At 44.7% G+C, this 25,772-nt stretch overlaps 1 protein-coding gene across 1 annotated transcript in view; it reads left to right on the top strand.

Moving 5' to 3' along the window:
* Window positions 1-25,772, top strand: part of LOC147724965 (E3 ubiquitin-protein ligase TRIM39-like) — a 163,763-nt gene that overhangs the window by 55,228 nt on the left and 82,763 nt on the right. Inside the window, exons 2-3 of the mRNA XM_086918142.1 lie at window positions 14,454-14,684; window positions 16,467-16,489. Of these exons, the coding sequence (XP_086774268.1) occupies window positions 14,454-14,684; window positions 16,467-16,489 (254 nt within the window). The remainder of the gene's footprint in view (window positions 1-14,453; window positions 14,685-16,466; window positions 16,490-25,772) is intronic.

The raw sequence follows: 25,772 nt of genomic DNA, 5'->3' as shown, positions 1-25,772 counted from the left end.
TAGGGTTCAGGGTTAGTTTTGGGTTTTAGGGTAAAGGGGTATTTTTAGGGTTCAGGGTCAGTTTTGGGTTTTAGGGTAAAGGGGTATTTTTAGGGTTCAGGGTCAGTTTTGGGTTTTAGGGTAAAGGGGTATTTTTAGGGTTCAGGGTTAGTTTTGGGTTTTAGGGTAAAGGGGTATTTTTAGGGTTCAGGGTCAGTTTTGGGTTTTAGGGTAAAGGGGTATTTTTAGGGTTCAGGGTCAGTTTTGGGTTTTAGGGTAAAGGGGTATTTTTAGGGTTCAGGGTCAGTTTTGGGTTTTAGGGTAAAGGGGTATTTTTAGGGTTCAGGGTCAGTTTTGGGTTTTAGGGTAAAGGGGTATTTTTTAAGCCTGGGCGTAGTTCGCGTAGCCGCACTCCGCGAGCTACGCGAAGATGCACTTGCACTCCGCGAACTACGCATAGCTCCGCGAGCATGCGTAGTAGCCTGCTTGACCCGTTCGCAAGCCATTTTTCGTCTTCGGGAGCGCCGTGGAACTCTGGAACCTGCTCGACACCACATCTCCAGACGTCGCCTTCCTCACGGAAACATGGATGAACGCCTCCTCAGTGCCCGACATCGCCGTCGCCATCCCGGACGGATACAAGATCACCCGGAGAGACGGCATCAACGAGACAGGAGGAGGCATCGCCATCGTCCACAAGAACACCATCCGCATCACGACCAACTCAGACGACACCCTCACAGCCGCTTAACATCTTCACTTCCAGATACACACCGACCCCAAGACCACACTCAGAGGCACCCTCATCTACAGAGCCCCAGGACCTCGCACACAATTCAGCGAAGACATCGCAGACTTCATCAGCCTGCACGCCCTCGCCTCCGCTGACTACATCCTCCTAGGGGACCTCAACTTCCACCTGGAGAACAACAACGACAACACCACCACCACCCTGCTGGACAACCTCGCCAACCTCGGACTCATGCAACTGGTGAACACCCCCACCCACTACGCCGGACACACGCTTGACCCAGTCTTCTCCTCCAGCAAGTACATCTCCTTCAGCCACTGCACCGGGCTCCACTGGACAGACCACAGCTGCGTCCACTTCAGCTTCAGAAAGACCACGACTCACCACCACACGCAACAGGTTCCCTGCAGGAACTGGAACAAGATCACCACCGACCAGCTCACCACTGCACTGAGCCAGAACCCGCCCGCCAGCTCAACGGACCCCAACCAAGCAGCCAACAACCTCACACAGTGGATCACCAATTGCGCTCACCCACCAGCCTCGACCACTCGCAGTCCGGCTTCCGCACCAACCACAGCACCGAGACCGCCCTCATCGCAGCCACTGATGACATCCGAGCCCTGCTCGACAACTGGGAAACAGCGGCCCTCATCCTCCTGGACCTCTCCGCAGCATTCGATACGGTCTGCCTCCACACCCTAGTGCAGCGCCTCAGCAACATCGGAATCCAAGAGAAGGCACTGGAGTGGATCATCTCGTTCCTCACGGGAAGAACCCAGAGAGTCCGCCTCCCCCCGTACAGATCCAAGGCCACCGAAGTCATATGCGGCGTACCACAAGGATCATCACTCAGCCCCACCCTCTTCAACGTCTACATGAGCCCCCTTGCAGCCATCGTACGCCAACCCAACCTCAACATCATCTCCTACGCCGACGACACCCAGCTGATCCTCTCCCTCACCAATGACCCAGGAACCGCCAGAACCAACCTACACGAAGGGATGAAAGACGTAGTCGAGTGGATGAGGAACAGCCGCCTGAAACTGAACTCAGACAAGATGGAAGTCCTCATCCTTGGATCATCACCCTCCGCCTGGGACGACTCCTGGTGGCCCCCTGCCCTGGGCAGCGCACCCAAACCAACGGACCACGCACGCAACCTGGGCTTCATCCTGGACTCCTCCCTCTCGATGACCAGACAAGTCAACGCCGTCTCATCATCATGCTTCAACATCCTACGCATGCTCCGAAAGATCTTCCCATGACTCGCCACCGAAACCAGGAAGACGGTCACACAGGCACTCTTCACCAGCCAACTGGACTACGGAAACACCCTCTATACCGGAACCACAGCCAAACTCCAGAAAAGACTCTAACACATCCAGAACGCCTCTGCACGACTCATCTTGGACATCCCCCGACACAGCCACATCTCCGGACACCTGAGAGACCTTCACTGGCTCCCCGTCAGCAAGAGAATCACGTTCCAACTCCTCACCCACGCACACAAGGCCCTCCACGACCTGGGCCCCAGGTACCTCAATAACCGCCTAACCTTCTACACTCCCACCCGCCAGCTACGACCGACCAGCCACGCCCTCGCCGCCGTGCCACGCATCCGAAGATCCACCATGGGAGGAAGATCCTTCTCCTACCTGGCAGCCAAGACTTGGAACTCCCTCCCCATCCACCTCCGCCTGACCCAAGACCACCTCTGCTTCAGGAAGCAACTCAAGACATGGCTGTTCGAGCAGTAGTGGACCCCCCTCCCCCAAGTGCCTTGAGACCCTCTGGGTGAGTAGCGCGCTATACAAATATCCTGATTGATTGATTGATTGCCTGCATGCTCGGGATGTGTAGCGCGCGAAGTTACCCATGAGGTTTGTCCTGCCCGCTCGCGTCCCCTTATTTCCGGTCACTACTAACGTGTTCGCGAGTTATTCTGTGCCAGATTGCAGTTTCTGCGTGTTCGGCAACTCGATCTTACCGACAAGCATCCTCGCGCACGCGAAAATGCTATTGAGCGCGCGAGAACTACGCTACGCAGCAGTTTGCGGAGTATTCAACAACTTCGCGTTCTCCGCGGAGCGCGGAGTTGCCGAAACTCCGCAAACTCCGCGAACGGAGCGTAGTTCTTCGCCCAGGGTTAGTATTTTTAGGGTTCAGGGTTAGTTTTGGGTTTTAGGGTAAAGGGGTATTTTTAGGGTTCAGGGTCAGTTTTAAGTTTTGGGGGTACAGGGTAAAAATAAATTAAATTTAATTTTAATTTAAATTATTTATTAGCAAATAAATTAAATTAAATTACTTTGCATTATTTTTGGGGTTGTGGGTCAGTTTTGAGTTTTTGGGGTACAGGGGTACAGGGTAAAAATAAAGTAACATTAATTTAAATTTAAATTAATTTACGGAAATAAAATTATTTAAAATTACATTTAATTATACTTTTAAAATTAAGTTACTATTATATTATTCTTATTAATATATACTTACCAATACTTACGTTGTAATGGTCCGCGTTGTAAAGGTACCTGCGTTGTAAAAAAATGCGTTGTAAATACATGCGTTGTTACATGACCCGCGTTGTAAAAACCGCGTTGTAACAGTATGCGGAGTAAAAGTCCGCGTTGTAACATCATATATCCGGCCAGATGCCACGTCCGAAGCACGTTACGAGTTGCACCAGACAGTTTCAAACAACGATGAGTTGCATGTGTCATACCGCCCTGGAATGAGGCACAACGCTGGTATGCAATGGTAAAGTAGCACCAGCCAGTTCCATACAACGATGAGTTGTAATAGTCATACCTCCCTGGAATCAGGTACAATGCCTATCACACAATGGTACGGGTCGCACCAGACAGTTCCACACTTTGAAGAGTTGCAATAGTCGTACCTCCCTGGAATGGGGCACAATGCTGGTGCGCGATGATACGGGTCACACCAGACAGTTCCACAGAATGATGAGTTGCGATTGTCATACCTCTCTGGATTTAGGCACAACGGTGGTGCGTGATGATACAGAAGCACAAGCCCCATCACAGCCACACAACAATGAGTTGTGAATGCCTCACCTCCCTGCATGAAGCACAACACTCGGTGCTCGCTGTACCGATCGCACCAGCTAGGTACACTTCGCGATGAGTTGTAAGCGTTGTACCTCTCTGGAATGAGGCACAACACACAGTGCACGGTGATACAAGTAGCACCAGACGAACTCCAGCCACAAACACACAACGCAAGTTCAATAGGGCCAGAGGAGGTAGTCTAAGGTATGCTACGTGTACACCCCCACCTCCGAGGGTCGCAGCGCATGAATTGAACACTTCACGCAATGATCATGCACTCGACGTGTCACACAGGAGAGATGCGGTACAAAAGGGGGGTGGTGATGGAGGGAGCATCTGAATCAATCAAACACTCACACCCAGTCAAAAGATCTGGGTTTAATCCATCACCGTTCTTTAGCCCACTCTGCCACCCCAGTTCAGACATGGCTATATGCAAATCAGTCTGACCCTGTGCCTCATGGGAACAGTCCAGCCCGAACTGCCAAGCCATGTCTTTCCTGGACCGGAAACAAGCTTCCGAGGACCGGTTTCTGGCATTTCAGCCGTCTTCAGCCCGGCTTGCTTAAATCCAGTGGCAAAGTGAGCAAGGGACTCATGTCTGAGCATACCCTGCCACACTTATGGTGGCCAAAAGCGGTACAAAAGGGGGGTGGTGATGGACGGAGCATCTGAATCAATCAAACACTCACATCCAGTCAAAAGATCTGGGTTTAATCCATCACCGTTCGGGAGAGATGCAGCAAAGTTAACAAAGGGCAAAGGCGTGTCATTCCAGTTGCTTGCCCAGCTGTTTTATAGCCATCTTTGTGGAATGCATAGATGTGCTCCCCTCAACCTCCAGCATGGTCGAGAGTCTGACGGAAGGCACGCAAGACTGTTTAACACAGAGAAATGCCCATAGTCTGAAAGTTAGCTAACATACAAGAGGATGATCCTGTTCATGTGGTAGGGGGCGGGATCAAGTAAAATGAAATATACAGAATGAGTACCCCCTACACCATTGAAAGATATATTACTTTGGTAAACAGATAATCATAACACATGCTGTCGGGCAAATAATGCCTCTGATCTATGGATTTGTGTACTCCCTGCCCTCCTCTCTATATCATATTCATAGATTTTTGTTGTCATATATGTGTTTATCCCTTATTCCAAAGAGGCATCAATATAAACACAAAAAATAAACAAAGTCTGACATAAAACAACTATTGATTTGTCCTTAAAGCTTTTTATCCGGTTATTCCTCATGTAAATTCAAAGTGCAAATGTGAAAACATATAACATTTATACATTACATAAGTAATACTAATTAGACATACACATATTTCAACATGCCAATTCCATATATAATGCCTGTGCAGACATAACACTTAAGTATACGTGTCCAAATGAAAATTCTCAAACAAAAAATTTGGGGTTATAGTATGCTCCCTCAAAAAATTTATCCCATAGGTATCACGTGGTCCTATGGGTTTGGGGTTGAAATAAAAAATATTCTAACGCAATAATCTTAGAGAATATCAATATGCGCTTTGGATTCACCCATAAGTAACTTAATCTTGTTGTGGGTATATGCACCCCCCGGACGCTTTTTTAATACTCCCGACGCATTTCGACCTTCACATTGGGCCGGCTGTTTGTCTTGTAGGTCTTCCTCAGGGCGGTTTTACCTTGTTTGAACTCTACATTGAAAACAAAAATATATGTGGGCACCAATTATATGATAATAAAGATTAATTAAATGGATTTAAAAGTCTATTTGGTCTTTGCCCAACAGTATGCTTTGGTTTTTAGAACATACCAGTCATGTTCCTAGATGAATTTTTTGAAAAGCCCAAGTGCCTTTCTTCTGGTGTTGCATTGTAGTTTCTTTTATGAAAAAGGGGCATGAATTTATATTCGGGAAACTAAGCAAGATGTGCACAAGTGGTCGCCTACAGTCCTAACTGACTCTCCTTTGCATACCTTATTATATGGGTTGATGAGCTGCCTGTGTCTGTGCCTGTTCACCGTGAGGCCATCTGATGAAGACAGCTGCAGGCAGGCCCATTTCTGCTCATCCATAACCTGGCACCACGACTTATCAGGGGCTGGGTGAGTGCGCTGCCAGACATGGCCTGCATCTGGCTCTGACGCCGATCAGAAGACTTTTCGTTTCTCTGCATCTCCTGCTGGGTACTCAGTAGGGCCACCACCGCTAGAAGGACTGAAACAGTATCACCTCTCGAGGAAGGGTAAGAAAAGAAACGACTGGGAGCATTTAAAATGTGGGCACATATAAACTGGACCTGAGCTTGGTTCACTCTACTCATGACTCACCAGAAAGGAAGGGAAACCCAATCCAGGGGGGTCACTGGGGAGGAGTACAGAGGGAGAGGGGCGATGGTAGAGCCTTCGAGGATTACACGCAGGAACACTATCTTGTGTCCTCATTGAAATGTGTAGAATTGAGTACAACTGTGTGATTAAAGTACTTTTTTCTTATAAAGAAAAAACACTGGGCTGGGCTTTAAGGTTATTGTGTCTTTTATTCAATAGGTTGCAGGCTCCCGATATTTTGGTTTGCGGTGTTCGTTACTCTGCACAGGAGGACCGGAAGATTTCTACATTTGAGAGGTGTCAAGATCTCTTTTGGATATAATATAAAGGACACATTTGTATGGTGCGGATTCCTGTATCTTTATTTGTTTCTCCTGTCGATTACTACTTTGAACCCCTTCGCTGCTGGCCCGTTTCCGCCGCTGTGCGGTAAACAAATGAACAGGGCGGGCCGTGACGAACCCCAGCCGTCATCAGCACACGAGCACCACGGAGCGTGACGGCTGGGGTTCGTCACCAGCATGCAAGGGGTTAAATACGTCGCATTCAAACTTTGACTGTGACTTGAAGTGGCCACGTATACTGCGGGACTATCATACAGATATAGTTCGCCAACTACAATTTCGTCTTCAGGCCACTGTTCTTCGAAATTTATGGTATTTTGACACAGGCTGGGTGCTGTTGAGCCTGAAGAATTTGCCTGCACAAAAGATAATTGAACATCGCCCATGTACAGATACCATAGATCCCTGAGGAAGTTCCTTGCATAGGAACGAAACGCGTTGGCTGTTGTCCAGTTTTTTGTATGAAGAACAATAAAGAACTTTTGAAATTAGGTGACCGGTTTGTGACTCCATCCCTGGTGCTGCCTCCACTTATGTATTGATTTTCGTCTCTGGATTTCCAGTGGGACCGAGCTGCAGCAGGTCCCGTGGTTGGCTGGCATAGGACCCAATAATTTATGGGACTATGTGATTGATGTGCTCAGCCTATAGTCGGCTGTAGGTTAATTTGTTGTATTCAGTTGTTGAATGCTGAGCTTGAGAACCCTCACAATACCTTCCCGAGAGGCCAGTGACGCCTCTCCCCCGCTCCCCCAAGTGTCAGGTGTGAAAGGGTTGTACTTGACCCACTTTTCAGGGCCATATTAGGGCTGGACATGTGTCTTCTTTGGCGAATGACTTCAACTCCCCATGGTTGAGGCCCTCTAGCCTTTGCCTCCCCCTATGGCTCCTCCAACAGTGTCTGACAAGTGGTAAACCACATTGAGCCCTGCTCTGCCATGGGGATTCTCCGTAGTACTTTTTGGCCATTCTTTTAGAGGAGCTCACTTTGAATATTCTGATTCAGTCCCCAGCTAGTCATGCACTCTTTCCTGACCTCTGGGATGAAATGTTGTAGTACACCTCTGTCCTGGGTGGAAAAGTATGTGAAGTTCTTTCATTCAGGCAGCGACTGCAGACGTCTCTATTCAGCGGGGTCTATACTCCTGTACGCCATGCATAACTCATTGGGCAATGATACTGTAATCTTTGCCCCTGCCCATTCAATAGGTGGGGGGGGACAATTCATGAGAAGGGTGGTGATGATAATAACCTTAATTATCCTCTGGCAGTGCCAGCACCATTCAATAGGAGGTTGAGGCGTGGTTGTGATTCTTGTGGTCAAGGAGATCCTGACCACTAGCTTGGGTTCTTCTCTGGGCTAATTTCAAACACAAGCAAGCAGCTACTCACCATCTGTGTCACAGTGGTTAGCTCTTTGTGCAGGTGAAGTTGCCTTCTGATGGTGCCACACTTCTTCCAGCACATGCAGATTCTTCATGCCAAACCACAGATGGTATCCAAAACTGCTTTAGTTCTTCAGATGCTTCTTGGTGTTAGATGGCACAGCGGAACTGGTACCTTGTTGAGGTTCAAGACACTCTAGTCCTCAGCTGTCAGCACCGCTGCCTTTACAATGGAGACCTTTCCAGGACTCAGGACCTCACCTGTAGTACAGCGGGAATGACCTGGTCTTGTATTACAGTGGGGGTTTAAAGTTGTCTGGCATCCTCTGCATCCCCTCTTCTTCTGAGCTGTCTCTTTCTCGTACAAGGGCACCTCCAATGCCTCTCCTGAGCAGTCAGTCAGGTCACTCCTATTAGGCAGGGTCAAGGTCACCCATCCTTACAGACTGGTCAAAAACTCCCCATGCAAGGGGATTTGGCAGTAGCCACTCCAACTGTGGTGTTCTAAAGAATCTCCCAGTCAATACCTGACTCTTGCCCCTCACTTCTAGTCAGGAAAGCTTGGCACAGTCACTGGATGTTAGTTTTCCAAGTTGCAGACATACATTGTGTATTCTTGTAGCTTAGTTCTGAGATTGGTTCTGAACAGTTTGCACCATTTTGCGTTTTTCAAGCAGATTTGTCACCCATGGTCTTTGTCCCAAACCCATCTAATCAATCCATATTTGTTAGGAAATGTTTGGCCATGGTGGAAGCAGATGGTATGGTTTTCAGAGGAGAAAAATGAGTTATTTTGGAAAAGGACTCAATGACTACTGTAATAAATCGATATTCTCCTGCAGGAGGTGATGTAAGGATAAAAGCAGTTGACATCCTATGCCATGGTTCAGGCGGTACAGGTTGAGATACAAATGGTTTGGAATGTATTGATTTTCCGTGAGTGTAAAGTTCGACAAGCCAGAAAATACTGCTCCAAATCCTTATTTATGGATGACCACCCGGAGGATCTCAGTACTAACAAGAGAGTGGCTGTGGGTCCTCTGTGGTGGGCTGTGTAGTGTCATTACCATTCACAAAACCTCTTCTGAAGTTCCTTGGTAGGAAGGATTAAAGGCTGTTGGAGGAAATACACATCTTCATGGACGGCAGTGACTCAGTTAAGTCTTTAAGAACCTTAGGATTTAACTGAGAAAGAGCGAGACGCACTTGTACAAATGTTTGTGAAGCACCAGTTATTTGATGTGGTTGAATGATTGCCTGAGCAAAGATGATTGTGCACCAGCAAGTGTGTTCTTGGACCGAGGGATATAAGTAACGAAGAAAGCGTACTGAGCAAAGCAGTGGTGACTGTTCTCACACTGTACATTACGGAGGCTCTCTACGTTTCTATGATTGGTTTGAATCTCAAATGGTCTTATATTAGGATTTAAGGATGTCTCCATTATGTGCGGATGGGTTTCATTGCAAGACTTTTTATGAGTCTGTGCAGTTCCGCTCACGGAAAGTCTTTTAGTAGGTGAGAAAGGTAGAAGATCAGGTGTTCATGTCCAGCCTAATCCTGAGATTGCAAATCAATCATCATTAGTCTATTTGCTTCCATTTTCTTCCTGAAATGTATCATTATCACCAGATTCAAGCGATCCATAATCAGATTTCTTATTGTAATCATCACCTTTCTTGAATATCTTGCGTGGGACTGAAGGGGCAGAGGTGGGCTCTCTATCTGGGGTGAAACGGTTGATAGAACATATGCAGATTTTGTTGAGGATATAAAGTAATAAAAGGACTAGTGTGGTAATCAACCAATACAATTAAAAATCTGCTTCTTACACCCAGTCTCTCAATCGGCCCAAGAAAATCCAAAGCAAAGTACAGAGAAATTAGAGAAACCTCATTGTAAAATTATTTTTGGTGAAATTGGAATTAAAGTGTTAGCGGATTCAGGTAGTTTGTTCACACTGATATCTAAACAAGAGTACGTGAAAAAATTAAAATGGAATCTGAAGAATTTACAACATTCCGATATAAGTGCTGTGGGTTATGGTGGAAAAAAATAAACATCGTGGGGATGGAATGGATGGACATGTTCTTTAAAAATAATAGTGTCCATGGTAGAGTATATATAACTGAAGAAGGGTCAAATCTCCTAGGATGGCATCACCAAAAAGATCTGAACATCATTCTTAATCCTAATGCTAAGGAACAAGTAATGGTAATAGAATCCACACAAATATGTAATTTACCTGTTTCAGAAGATGATTCAGATTGGGAGAAAAAATTAATGTCATCATTTCCCTATGTGTTCACAGATGATCTGGGTATGCTTAAAAAGTTTACTCACCAGATAATTTTGAAAAAGAATGCTTGCCCAGTTGTACATAAGGTTAGGCCTATACCATTGTTAATGAGAGAACCATTACAGAAGGAGCTTGATAAACTGCTGAAATATAAGATTATTGAACCGATTGAATCATCGGAATGGGTTGCTCCGATAGTCGTCGCACCCAAAGAAGGAATTAAAATTCGTCTATGCATAGACTTAAGAGACTTAAATCAAAATATATGGGTTGACAGACAACCACTACCAAATATAACAGAGATGTTAAGTGTGATGGGTGGCGGAATAGTTTTTAGTGTACTAGACATGTCCGCTGCTTATCACCAAATAAATCTGCATCCAGAGTCACAGCCATTAACTTCCTTTGTTACACCGTTAGGGGCTTATCGCTATCGGCGCATGCCATTCGGGTTAGCTTCAGCTTCTGCGGTGTTTCAGAGGGTTATGCAAAATATATTTCAAGGGATGCATAGTGTTTTGTGCTTTCAGGATGACATAATGATTGTAGGCAAGTCTTTTGAAGATCTTGATAGGTTAATGAATGAAGTTTTAGGAAGGATTGCCGATCACGGTCTAACGATAAAGAAAGAAAAGTGTCAACTGAGAAAAGACCGAGTGAACTACCTTGGTCACAAGATATCTGCTGGTGGTATAAGACCAAAGAAAAGTAAAGTAAAAGCAATTATAGATGCTCCTCAACCGTCAGATAAAGACTTGTTGAAATCATTTCTTGGTCTGGCAGAGTACTGTTCGAAATTTGTAGCTAATTTCTCAAACATTGTAGAGCCTATGAGGATGTTATTGAAAAAGGGAGTGTTATTTGAATGGGATGCTTCTTGTGAGGCAGTTTTTAAAAATGTCAAAATGTCATTGGTTACTGCACCTACTTTAGCCCACTTTGATGTCTCGAAGAAAACAATATTAACAACTGACGCCAGTAATGTTGGATTAGGTGCGGTTTTAACCCAAAGAACAGCTGAAGGAGAAAGTGTGATTGGGTTTGCGTCACGACGCCTACAGGGAGCAGAGCGGTCTTACTCAACCATTGAGAAGGAAGCTTTAGGTTGTTGTTGGGGGATAAATCATTTTAAATGTATTTATGGGGACTGCCTTTTGTTTTGAGAACTGATCATAAGCCCTTAGTACACATCTTCAAATGAGGAAGGGGTCTTGAAGGAAATGTGACTCCTAGGATTTCTAGATGGGTGATATCAGTAAAGGATTACAATTTTTCAATTGATTTTGTTAGAGGGAACAAGAATGTTATAGCTGATTGTTTATCACGGATGCCGATTGAGGAGGAAGAAGAGGATTTTTCTTTGGTATTTGAGGTGGAATCTCCGTGTGTTGTCAGTGATGTAGACTTAGCCTTAAAACAAGAAGAGTGGAATGAAGCCTTGAGTTGTGATAAGGAATATGCTGAGCTCAAGGACGTCATACGTGATGGTTGGGGAGATGTGAAGAACTTGAGTGAGGAATTAAAAAAATATTTAAAAGTTAAAGACCAGTTAAGTATTCAAGCTAATAAAGTCTTGAGATGCAATCGTGTAGTGCCACCTAAGGTGTTAAGAAGTAGGGTAATCAAATTGGTACACGAGGGACATTTAGGGAGAAGCATGTGTAAAAGGAGATTGAGACAGAATTTTTGGTGGCCGGAAATGGATAGGGAAGTAGAAGAGGTAGTAAAAGATTGTCAAGCGTGCAGTTGTCAAGTCTAGGGTGATTCGGCAACCACCATTGGGTTGTGTAGGTGTTCCTAATCGACCCTGGTAAAAATTAGCTTTGGATTTTCTTGGACCGATTGAGAGACTGGGTGTAAGAAGCAGAATTTTAATTGTATTGGTTGATTACCACAGTAAATGGTTTTTGGTGAAATCTGTAGAACATATTACATCTGAAGTAGTGATTGAGTTTCTGAAGAGTGCATTTTTAGAAGAAGGTATACCAAAGTATCTGGTTACGGACAATGGAGTCCAATTGGTTTCAGCTATGATGGCAAGGTTTCTTACAGGATTGGGTATAAAGCATGAAAGAGTGGCATTGTTCAGACCACAAGCAAATGGATTAGTTGAGCGAGTTAATCGCATCATAGTGGACAATATTCAATTGTCTTTGAGCAATGGTTTAAGGTGGAGAGAGGAGTTAGACAAGATGATCTGGGATGAACTAGACAAGATGATCTGGGCTCACAGGGTGACTCCTCATTCTATTACAGGTATATCACCTTTTGTGGCTTTAAAGGGAAGGGAACCAGCAACCAAAGAATTTCCTGTGTGGTTACAAAAGAAAGATCAGGTCTGGGTGGATCGAGAATTAATGGCAGAAAGAGTTAGAAAGTCTCAAGAAAGGAACAAAAATTACTATGACAGAAGGAAAGGAGTGAAAGATTTGAAAATCATTATTGGTGATTGGGTGGTTACGAAGAATATGGGATTTGTGAGAAAAGGTGAGAGAAAATTTTCCAGACCTCAAAGAGTAATAAAAGTGTTGAATTCAGTAGTAACTCTGGATGATGGAAAAATGTGGAGTATGGGAAATTTATGCAAAGTCGATGCTCCTAATTCTGTTCAACAATTGGTGCAAATGTAAATGGAAAAAAAAATTCTTATTGAGTTTTATGTTATTGTTATTGGGTATTTTAATTTCTTGTTATTAATGTTTAATATGTATTAATCTTTATTTCATTGCAATTCATTGTAAGGGGGGAGATATGTGGAGATTTCATTCTCCCATTGTAGAACCCAGTGATGCCATAGTATGACATCACTGGGAGATTCTGAAAGAATGATCAGTTGATGAAGCTGGAGGTTGCTGTACACTTGTGAAGTTGTACTTATATGATTAAAGATCTTTTATTCATTAACCACTGCCTCTGTGGTTACTACAACTAGGCCGTCCTCCTGCCTGGCTGGAGGACCACCAGAACTATTTCCAGCACCTTCCCCCCTCCCCAGAATTTGCTTTTCAACCAAGACTGGATGCTCCATTCATCATAGTTAAAACAGTCATTATTTTGTGTAGCTCCTTCACAATATCACATATATGATCAGTCTGTTCCAAAGTACTCAGTGAGGGGAAGGGTTGGGTGGGCAGTGTTCAGCTCAGTGAGGGCTTTGTGGATAGACAGTGCGCAACTCAGACCTGGTCTGTGTGGGTGAGCAGCGCACACCTCAGTGGGCAGATTGACTGAGGAACTGAGGGCTTGGGCAGAGCACAGCTCCGTAGGGGCTGTGTGGATGACCAGCGCACAGCTCAGTGGGGGAGGTGTTGTGGGTGGAAAGGACAGAGCTCAGTGGGGAGCTGTGTGTGGGCAGTGCACGCACAACTCAATACGCAGGTGCTGTTTGGGGTCTATATGTGTGGACAATGCACAGCCTAGTGAGGTTATGTGTGGGTGGGGGTGTACTGCTCATTGGGAATGTATGTGGAAGACTGCATGGGTGGGCAGTACCCAGCTCAGTGGAGAGCTGCCTGGGTGGATAATGCACAGATCACTGTGGGCTTTGTGCGCAGAGTTTGGTGGGTGAGCATTGTACAGCTCAGTGGGTGATGTTAAAGGACAGTGCACAGCTCAGTGGGGTCTGTGTAGGTGTGATTATACAGCTAAGTCAGGGGCTATGTGGGTATGTAGTACACAGCTCTGAGGGGGGCTGAGAGGGTGGGCAGTGCCCAGCTCAATGGAGGGCTGTGTGAATGGATAGTGCAGGGAACAATGGTGGAAGGTGGGTGGGTAGTGCACCGCTCTGTGAGAAGCTATGAGAGCAGTGCACAGCTCAGTGGGTGTATGTGTGGGTGTGCAGTGTGCAGTGCACAACTCAGTGAGGGGCTGTGTGCAGTGCACAACTCCTTTGAGGGCTCAGAGGACTTTGTGGGTGGGCATTGCACAGCTCAGTGGGGGTCTGTGTGCTTGGGCGCTAAGTAGCTCAGCAGGGGCCTGTGGTGTCTGTGTTCATGGGCAGTGCACTGATCATTGTGAGAGGTGGGTGGGAAGTGCACAGCCCAGTGAGGTTCTATGTTTATGGGAGCAGAGAACTAAGACAGTACAAGGGAAGATAGTAAGAGTGTGCAGCTTCAAAAGCCACCTTTTTCTCACTTAGCTTTAGCTTAGCACAACCTGCACCCCTAAAAATGGCTCCAGCCCTAGTGTTGTTCGTTTCTGTCAGAACACCTTGTTCCCCCATCTACCCATTCATCCCGTACACTACGTATGGCCGTGCTCATTGGAATCTTCCCATAATCTAACCATAATTTCTCTGATGTTGACAGAACAAGGTGAGAGCCGAGAAGCCGAAAATTGCGGCTGAGATTGAAGAGCTGCACCAGCTCCTGAGAGATAAAGAGCAGACACTGTACCAGAGACTGGAGGAGATGGAGAAGGCTATCACCATGGAAGAAAATGCAGATATATCCAGACTGACCAATCAAATCACTTCTCTTGATGCCCTGATAACAGATCTGGAGAAGAAATGCAATGGACCAGCGTTGGACCTCCTGAAGGTGAGTCACAGCTTGGGGAAAACAAGACAAGACAGAAGAGCCAAATTCATACGGTGTGTGTGGCGTTGAATGTAAGTGGAGAACATGCATGATCAACAGACAGGGTTAATTTACACGGACCTCACCCACTGAGCTGTACACTCAACAAAATATACTGACAAGTTAAACCAAAGACAAATCCTTCTGCTTTGACAGCACAATGCAATGCATCGACTGATTCTAGTACTTACTTGTATAGTGGCAGCCCAACATGGTATAAAGTACAGCTGTACTACGTCAAACGATCCCATTCAGAAAATCACACAGTACTGTGTAGTAACCTCATTCAGATTATCTTACTGTGCTGTGTCACGACTGTATGACGAAACCATGCAAATATATTGCATGCCCTAAAGGTGGGCCCGAATTACAAAGGTAAAGTTAGACGAAAGTCTAACTTTACGTCTTTCGTTATTCACAAGAGCAATTTACTACTCGTAAATGCACTTTGTGAACACCTAAAGTCAAACTTTACGACTTTCAGTATTCATAAAGGGCCTTTACAAGAAGTAAATGCCTTTTGAGATTACAGAAAGTCATGAAGTTAGACTTTCGTGTCACTTTACCTTTGTGAATCTGGTCGCAGTCTTTACCTCGACTGCACCTTTACCACACATCCTTCTACCACGCATGCCTCTACAATGACTTTTGTTGTGAAGGCATGACTGGTAAAGGCGTATGCATGGAAAAAATACACCCAGCCCCCACCCTGAGCCCTAAAACTCAGTTCCCAGCCTTGAAAACGACTCCAACTCCTTCCCTAAAACCTGGCCCCATTCCTTAAAAACTACCCCGACTCCAGCCTTAAAAGCATCCCAGCCCCGACAGACCAGGTGATGAAGAAAGGAACTTCTCGTAGAATGGTCCCGTTGTGAAATATGGCTGCATTCTTTGGTACATCTGTATCAACAACAGCTTCAGGCTCTTCAATAAGGTTCAGTGCTATTCATCCAAACTGTAATTAAGCTCCAGTGCTCTTGGTCTTAAAGATTTCCTAACCTGAATTACGTTACTCCATTCATTTCATAATTTGTCTTCAAACTGGAACAATTCAGAGCGAAGTCCAATTTTTTACATGGAACATAATTAAATGACTGAGGCTCAGGTTTGACCAATTCTTCAAGAATATTAAGAGCCTCCTGTTTTGAATGAAAACACCCTGGTGTAGGAGACAGTGGTGCTTTTTCCTAAGTACTGGTTATATCCAGTTCTAGTGTTGCAACTTGTATGGGTAGACATTTTCCTACATATAATCAGAAGCTTAAGGGTCTTATCCTGTGCTTTATCCAAAATCCTTGTTTATTTATAGGCGTACATTTAATTCCATATAAAAATTTTTTTTTTTAAAAAAAAGTAGTGTGCCCTGGTAGCCCTTGAGTATAGACACTATTTGTTCCTCTGGTATATCTCTAATTATTTCTAGTGATGCAGGAGTTTTAGCAGGTATGCCGCCTGATCTCGGGAACTCTAGACTATAATACATGACGCATTCAGGATATATCAGACTGTACTGTCATCTGCCCTCAATCAGAAATTAAAAGCTCTGCTGTCTGGTGGGCGCATTATAGATATCACAAGCTGTGCTGTATCATGCAACCCTATTCAGACTACCACAGACTGTGTGTGTCGAGGGGTGAGATTGTCACCCTGGTGTCTCCTTAGATGAGATACTTGCATGTGTAGTTACATTAACGTGAATTGCACAACTAATACCTAAACTTCTGACCTTCTTTTGTTTTGCAGGATGTACGAAGCACCCTGGACAGGTAAGGTTGGTTTATTGTCCTCCTCTCAGTGTGTAAGGAGCAGGTCTGTCTGCAGTGTGGAAATGTCAGTACTGAGCTCATAGAAATCCACTCTGCTGCCAGAGCAATACCACCTCATACTATTATTAAATGTAGATCACACCATAGCCACTTTCTTCAAACAGTTGTGAGGTCCCCTAGCTTGTTCTCAAAACATCCACAGACTTTAAAAACAATTTTTCTTTCTAAGAAACATTAATTGAGTTTTTAAAAAAAACTACCTTGAAACTCCTCAAACTTCTAGTTTTATGGAAATAGCTCCTGACTCCAGGGAAACTCTTGTGTGTCTACAAAAAGCACCTTTATTCACAGAAACTACCTCAAGTTCTCCACAATTCCAGAGTACTCAAAACCTCCTTCAATACATTTCTGCAACACTGCAAATCCTTAAATGTCCCTCTAGTGCCTTGAAACATCATTTGAATTCTCTAAAACCCGCATCCTTTCCTAAACCTGCCTCAACCTTTTAGTAAGGAGCCTGTGTAGAGCCCTAGCAGGCTACAACCCTAGTTTTATGTCCTAGTTTAAGGAACATACATAATGTATTGCTTGTGCCTATCTGACTGCAAGTGGCCCCAGTACTTACGTTAAATTAGCAATAGGAATGAAAGTGGGCCCAATTTGCAAAGTTTTTCTGGGACATTAGCAGCTAAATGAAAGCACTAATTTAGAGATAATGATGGATATAGTAGAGAGACTTGTACTACAGTTGTTCAAACTGAGGCAAAGATTTGTGGTTGCTGAGTTACAATATTATAGTGCATTTCTTATTCAGGCTTACCCCCTTTAGGTTTAACTCTGTTTTTATTATTAATGCCATAAACAAAAGGTCATCTTAGGACAGTATTACCATCTCATGTACCCCATATCATCATCATCAAAGTCTTTATTTCGGGAGAGACGAACACATGAATCTTGGTTGACAATGTTTGGAGTAAAAGGTACTATAAAATGCTCCCTATACAGACTCGGGAATATAAAGAGAGGAATATAAATTGACAAATTCTTGAAGCAAATATACAAGTACAAAAAAGGACTAGAGCTAAACAAATTACAATATTTAAATTATTTTGCCTATCGGGACAAATCTAAAGTGCTAGTGCATTGATAAATATTGTTTAGATCTCATTTTGCTGATGAGTGCGGCCCGATTACGCAACAACAACCATTTTAAAACCTGTGCCTCAAGTGACCAATAAAAAGGATAAAAAGATTAAAATAGTAACATAAAAAACAATTATTTACAAGCCAAAATACTAGTGAAAGATGCACACCCGAGTGGGCTGATCATTATTATTTCAGTTTGTTTTATTCATGCCAGTCAGGGAAGTAGATATAGCCCTCCTTCTAATGGCCAAGAACTGGCCCAGAAATGTTGCAATTGCACAAGCATAGAGAGGTCTCGCATCTGACTTTAAAATGTGTAGGGCGTCTTTGTGGCTGTGTGTCCCAAGTTATCTAAATACTGGAGTTAGCCAAATCCTTCTAGGTCTGGCATAGACAGCACAAGCAAACAAGCATTTGCAATGCAATAGGTCTAAGTTTTAAGCTATTGGCATTGTAAATGACAATGTGTTTTATTTATGTTTCAAAAACCAAAACATAAATAAAAGGCATTGTTATTTACAATGCCAATAGCTCAAACGTGCGTATATGCGAAACCTGTTGCATTGCAAATGCCTGTTGGTTTTAGTTTCTAATGTGTTTGAGAAGGGATGTGCAGAGCATGCCCTAATATTTTTGACAATGGCCTACCTTCCCTGACATGGGATTAGCTGTTCTGGTAGCGGGCTCTCTGAATCAGTAGTTATAACCAGACCTTTTTATCTGTTCCACATGAGTGAAGGCCTATTGGCCCACTCAAGTAAAGTTCCACTGACATGCACTAACCTAGATCCCAGCACTACAATTCTAGTGCATATTTGCATGCACATATGTATAGGTGTGGCCTGCATGATGCATTTTTATTGTGTGTATGAGTAAGACAGAGTAATGGAAGTCTGTGAGTTTCATTTTAAAAGCTTGTGTCCTGATGATCTTCACCAAGTGGAATTGTGTTTTTTTCCAGACGGTAAAATTGTATTGCTGACGTTCATGAAGCTGTAAGGAGGAGGCAGGGCTCACTTTAGATTGATTTTATTAGGTCCTTTTTGCTGCATTGGGTTTCTGCTTGGTCTCCCTGAATGAATTAATGAATGAATGAACAAGTGATTCTTCTATAGCACACAGCTACTCAGAGGATTTTCCCGGTGCTTTTAGGCACTGAAGGGAGCAGAGCACAGAACCGCTGAGATCCTAACATCACTATAGTCTGAATAAGAGTGTTTTCAGCTTCTTTTTATATGTAACTTCCTTCAAGATAGACCTCAAGTAATCAGGCAGTTGATTCTACATACTTACCGCTCTGACCATGAAGGAAGAGCCTCACCTCCGTTGTCTTCGGAAGTGAGGTACTGCTATAAGTTTAGCATTGCTGAAACACAGGTACTTTATTCAGCTATATTCCTTAATACATTCATTAAGGTGCATAGGCTGAGCTCAGGCAGCCAATGACAAAGGGCAGTCTCCTTAACCCGGAAACAGGGGTGGGAGGAGTGCAGATTTAGGTGTTGAGAGTGAGGGCACCACACGGAGAGAATTGTTAAAGTTCAGTAATTGTTATGCCAAAAAAATAGAGTAGTTAAGCCGCACATGCGGATTAAAAATTCTCAATGAAATGTAACATAAAGTCCATCTAAAGTATTCACTCTATCTGAGTTCCGTGGCCGGGAGGCCAAGGTTCAAATGTTGTCCTCTGCTTAACATCCTGTGATTCTGCGCACTTCCCTTAATCTCCAAGTGCCTACGAGAAAATGAATATGTTCTCTTGCAACGTCACTGGAGCTCATTTAAAGTGCCCCAATACCTTTGTGTCGAGTTCACGCTATATACAATTAAGAATAAATCCTCAAACTGCAGGCCCGCTGCATCAATGGAACTTTTTGCATTGTACATTTCACATTTAATATGCCATTCCCTGGGAAGCAGGGGTTGGAAAGGGTTAAAAGGGTGGAGAAAAGGAACATCTGTGACGGGGAGAAGGGGCCAAGAACAACAAACCCAGAAGTGGTACTTGCGTGCGCGTGCAGTCTTCACTTTTCAAGAACTGCACTCATGCTTGTGGCACACCCGTGCTCGCTCCCCCAAGGTGGATGCCGCCACAGCACGAGTGGGTGCTTGAAAATGAGCAGAGCGACGGCTAAAGGCCCTCCTATGCAGCCCATGTGCACTGCGTAGGCGAGACCTAAAAAGACATGGCCTACTGTTTCATGAGGAGATGGGCAGAAGGGACAGCCCTTGGGCTAAGATGTGTTTGTCAATCAAGAATTAGTGAACGCATTAATGGGTAGACAGCATGTCTGAACTGGGTATTCAATTTCCTGTCTGCCGGCACTTTAATAAAATCAAGTTAGCTTTCAAGCCGGCTGATGGATTTTATATCAGTAAAAACATCAGTTAAACAGCCATGACAGATTTTCAGGAAATTCTTCTGTTCTACCCATGCCCAATACTGAGATTTTAATTGATCCCTAGACTATGTGGGCGGAAGACCTTCTAGCTCCTTAGGCACGCCCATGCCTGCCCGAATGGTGTTTATGTATTTAATCCACCCAATGTTATGATTTTTGTCCAAGGCAGAAACTTCAGTAAAAGCAGCGGCATAGGGGGCCAGATCTGCAGTAGTGACCATTCTATGCCAAAAAAGCAGTGAACGTAAGCTCACCTGGTCATTAATAGACTTGACACCCAGGTCAAGTTTCAAGGGGAGAAGGGGAGTGCTTTGGGGGAGTGATACCAAGCTCCTAAGGAACTTGTTTTCCACCGTTGAAATGGTGTTAACATTTATGGAACCCCACAGTTCTGCCCCGTATAGCACAATACTCACCACCTTGCAGCTATACAACTTGAGTGCGGGGGCTACAGGCTTGGTATAAGAAAGGTAGTGCTCCTACCCCAGGCCCCCGTTAACTGGGAACATTTCAGGGACACCTTCTCTAAGTGTTTCTTCCAAGCCATTCCCTTGGACATCTTGATTCCCAGGTAGTCAAAAGAACTAACTCGCTCGAGCGGAACATTATCTAGGACCAAATTGCCTTTAAAGGATTTGTGGGGATTTAGCATCATCAACTTGGTTTTAACAGTGTTGATGACCAAACCCCTCATATCACAAAATGCCTTAAAATGATTTAGACGTTTTTGTAGGCTCATGTCGATTTTGGGCACCAAAAGGGTGTCGTCAGCAACAATAATGTAGCTATTTTGTTGTTTGCCAACGTGGGAGCGTCGGCCGGAATGGAATACAAGAGATCGGCCACCTGAGTTAAGATACAGGGAAAAGGAGTGGGGCCAAGACACACCCTTGACGTAGCCCCCGCTGGATCTTGAATGGCTCGGTGGTTTGACCCTGGTTTCCCCACGTCATGCAGGCAAAATTATCCTCATGCAGCCTCATAAGTGATTCTAGGATTTCCAAAGGCATTCCTATGTCCCGAAGGACTTGCCAAAGTAGATCCCTGGGGACTAGGTCGAAAGCTGTTTTGAGGTCTATAAAGGCAAGATATAAACGGCCTTTCCCCACACAACTACCTTCCAATACAGCAGAACCAGGCGAAACGCCTGATTGATGTAGCCGATCTTCCGCCGAAAGCCCGCCTGGAGAGGAGAGAGGATGTCATTCTCATCCATCCAGGTCTGGATTTTAACAAGGAAGACCTTCTGGGCACAATCTATCAGGCTAATTGGATGGTAGTTGATGGGCTTCGACCTGTCCCCTTCCTTAAAAATGGGTATTACTTCTGCCCCCTTCCAGGTGTCCGGAATTCTCCCCCTACCAGCAATACCTTTGGCCAATTTCATGAAATAGGCTGCCCAGTTATCCCTATCAGCACGAAAGAGGTCACCAGGGATGTCATCAAGACCGGGGGTGTTAGCAGGGATAATGGCATCTAGGGAGCACATTATCTCCTCCCTAGTGAATGTAAGGGTACATGTAGGAACACCTATATCGTGGAGCATTTGGAACTGTCATTGGTAAAACCACTAGAATAGAACTCACTAAAATGTTTATGCCATTCTACGGCAGGAATGTTGTTTGCCAAGGGAGGTGTGCATTGAAAGTTACTTTTAGACACAAGGGACCAAAACATCCGACTATCAGGATGCCCAATGGCCTCTCCTAGATCTTCCCATCTCTTCTCATCCCATTCTTTTTTGGCTTTACCCCATATCATATTTAAGACATTCTCCATTACAATCCTTGTCTACCTTTAACAGATCTCTTCAGCTTTGGTACACACAATATTTGTAGGGTACAGTTTATATTAAAGACAAATCTGACCAAAATAAAAATGAAAACAACATCAAACTTACAACAAAGCCCCTTCCCACCCTCCTCTGGCATTGGTATTGCCTATTGCTATTCTGAGTCTGTCTTGATTCAGACTTACTAGCTTCAGTATTCATTGTGTTTCTTGGGGCACTCCTGTGTTTGTTATCTGGAGGATCCGAAGATATCTTGGGCATGTCATTTCATGAAATTCCGATGACAATAGGGCAAGAAGTGGTTTCCTAATATCTTTAAATGAGGCATGTATCCGTTCCATCTCCATGGTATACCACATTCTGGGGAGCCAACCTGTGTATGTGGGTGTTACTTGTGTTCCCCAGTGTGCCCCTAATGCCAGACCCATTTGGTTACCTTTGCAAGACTTCAATGGGAACATTAAGTGGTTTGGGAGCCCCAGGACAGTGTCGGAAGGTGTGGGATCTGTGTCAAACCTTAAAACAATTTTGTCTAATATTTTGGCCCAATACGTTGCTATTTGTGGGCAATCCAATAATAAATGCGGTAATGTTCTGTCCTCCTCACACCCTCTCCAACACGTTGGGCTACAATTTGGATTCCCTTTATTGAGACGTACAGGGGTTAAATACCAATAGGTAGCTTTTTTTTTGCTGGCTGTATTCCGTGCTGTGTGCTTAGCTCTTTAATAAATTTCTCCCCATTTTTTTTGATAATTCTATCCCTAATTCTTTTCCCACTTATTGTATCTGGTCAGTTTTTGACTGACTTTTGGCTGCACATATTGATTGAGTAACCAGTGCCGTATTTGCATATAATGGTATCGCTCTGACTCAGATATTGAGTAATCTTGTTGTAGAGGTGTAAATGGGATGATCAGTAGTAAGAAAAAAGTCCCTATTTTTCCAAAACTGGAAAGGCATATAAAGTGCGACCCTTCAAAACTCACAAACCCATTAATGCCATAACCACATTTCTAATAAACCACAACAATAGACAGAATATAATCAAAAAACAATTAAAAATGATATTAGACCCCACGGCGCGAGTGACGGCTAATGGCCATCTCTCGAGAATCATTACATTGACAAGGGGCATGAGACAAGGCTGCCCGCTCTCCCCGCTACTATTTGCTCTGGTACTTGAGCCGTTGGCTACAATTATTAGGACCACACCGCTGCTGCGTGGCATTACCTGGGGTGAAGGCTGGGAGGACAGAGTGTCCTTATACGCGGATGATATGCTAATCTACCTAGAGAACCCGGCAGAGGGAATTCCAGTGTTGCTGGCATTATGTGAACGACAGGGAATAGCCTCAGGGTACAAGATTAACTGGATGAAATCGGTGATCTACATGCTGCATGGGACCCCACCGTGTTTGGAGGCGGACTGCCCCTTGGTGGTGGAAACCATCTCCTTTCGATATCTAGGGATTCGGATCACCCGAGATCAGGTGACCTTTCAGGATCTCAACCTCAGGCCCCTGCTCGATAGACTGAAGGCGGACGTGCGCCATTGGAGGACACTCCCGCTGACGTTACTGGGCAGAGCCGCACTTTTCAAAATGATGGCGCTACCCAGGTTCCTATATGTTTTGGAAAATACGCCAGCACTGGTCCCACCTTCCTTTTTCAAACAGATAGCGGGGCAACTGTCAGGCCTACTATGGGGAGATAAACCGGCGAGGGTAGCACAGGTGAAACTGGTTAGGGACTGGTACAGTGGGGGGATTGCACTCCCGAATCTGGAACTATACTACTGGGCAGCACACCTCAAGGTGATTAACCAATGGATGCATGCGCCGCAGGAGGACCCGGCATACTTAGCGGACAGACGTCAGCTTGGCACGAATACACTACTTGCCCCACTCTACAACAAGGGCCTGACAGCGAAACTAATAGGCCCGACTAAGCACACTGTAACTTTATGGCACAAAGCCCAATCTCGTCTGAAATGGGGAGGGGTGATTACACAGCTTACACCCTTGTGGGACTCTAGGGCACTGGGCAACCTGAGACGTAGTAAAGGATTTGATAAATGGGACACTATAGGGATCTCCACGGTGGGGGATCTATGGACACGGGAGGGGGTGATCCCATTTGACACCCTGAGAGAACAGTATGAGCTAAACACCACTGAGACATACCGCTACATTCAGATTAGGCACGCATTGCTAGCAGTACTAACACCGGGAACCAACGTCCCGGAATCGGCCCCTTTGGAAGACCGACTACTCACTGATTACATGGAAGCCAGCGCCACCTCCCTCACATATCGCAAATTAGTAAATAACTTGCCTGACCCATTACAACAATTGAAAGAGAAATGGGAGGATGATGTCGGGGACCTGGATGAGGCAAACTGGAATGCCGCAATGGCATCACCTAGAGAGGCGGGTATCTCAGCGAGATTCCGTCTGATACAGTTCAAGATACTACACCGAGTATACTACACGCGCACCACACTCCACAAATTCCAGAGGGCAGAACACCCATATTGCTTACGAAACTGTGGGGAGGAGGGCACATTGTTTCACACCCTGTGGTCCTGTCCATACGTAATAGAGTACTGGAAGCGAGTGGCGCGCACGGTCGCCCAGACCTTACAGCTCCCGTTCACTCCAGACCCTAGAATTTGTTTGCTGAATGTGTGGGGCCCGACCGACCTCACGCCACAAGGGCGACTATGGGTGGTCATAGGGATGATGCTAGCAAAGCGAGATATAGCACAGAAATGGGGAGCGGCAGAGATACCGACTTTGGCACAGTGGTGTAAAAATATGGACATGATCATGATGACGGAACGGGCGATATACCAACAGAGGGCGAATCCACGTAAGTGGAATAAAGTATGGCTACCGTGGAACACTTATAGAGGGGAGCCATGCGAACCATTGCCCGAAGACGAGGAAGGGGATAGCTCAGAAGAGGACGATGAAGTAGAAGGAGAACGGGCGTGAGGGGGGAATAAGAGGGGATGGACACGGGCACACTGGGTCTCCAAAGTCCCGTAGGCATAAGAGAGTAGGCGGTTGTCTATGGAGGGAGGGATGTAGAGGTAGACGTGCAATGCCTAGAAGGTAATGTGTACAAAACAAGCTTCTGTCTAACCAAGTTACACACCTGGATGTTATCGTTGTTAGTTATAAAAAATGTAAAAGTTGCGATCCTGATGACAGCTGGCGAAATGTTGACGCCACTCGTCGTAATACATGTGATACTGAATTTGATATTGTGATGCAACAATAAAAACAAATTTAAAAAAAAAAAAAAATGATATTAGACAAGTTGTACAATTTATTCAATAATATAATTATTCTTTTTTATTTATTAAACATGTGGTTTGCTGGGTTTAGGTTTTGAGGGAAAGAATCGATATCAATAAAAGATCTTGTTGTTGGAACCTATTACTGCACATTAAGGCATTTATGAACTTCATTCTGCATACCTTATGAAGAAATGGAATTCATTTCCGCCTCGTTAATCAATTTGAGGTTATCTTCTTGTGTCTATTTGTGTCACCTTCTTAGGGATAGGTGCGATTGGTTGGATGTCAGGGTGCTTCTACATAGTGCACAGACCTTTATTAAGGAAAGGCTGGTATCACAAATTAGTTTATTAATTAACCATTTATACCTTTCTCCATACATAGTAGTAAACTATCTTTACCTTTGAATATGCAATGGCTGTTTTCTTTTAAGAGGTCAAGGGAGCCACCGTATTGTAATGATGCAGAGCTGGTGCTTTAATAAAAAAAAGGAAGAGATTTTTCACTCTCTATTCATTAACCTTCATGTAGCTAAATCGCTATAAAGGACAAAAACCTCCACTCACCCACGTGTCAGGGAAAAATGGTGAGACAGCTTATGACTGGATGCTTTTGACAATTGCGCTGTTTAATGGG

Source organism: Lissotriton vulgaris, chromosome 4_1 (genome assembly GCF_964263255.1).
Source record: "Lissotriton vulgaris chromosome 4_1, aLisVul1.2, whole genome shotgun sequence".
Taxonomy (NCBI): Eukaryota; Metazoa; Chordata; class Amphibia; order Caudata; family Salamandridae; genus Lissotriton; species Lissotriton vulgaris.
Note: the sequence above shows the minus strand (reverse complement) of the source record. Positions and strands in the feature narration are given on the sequence as shown.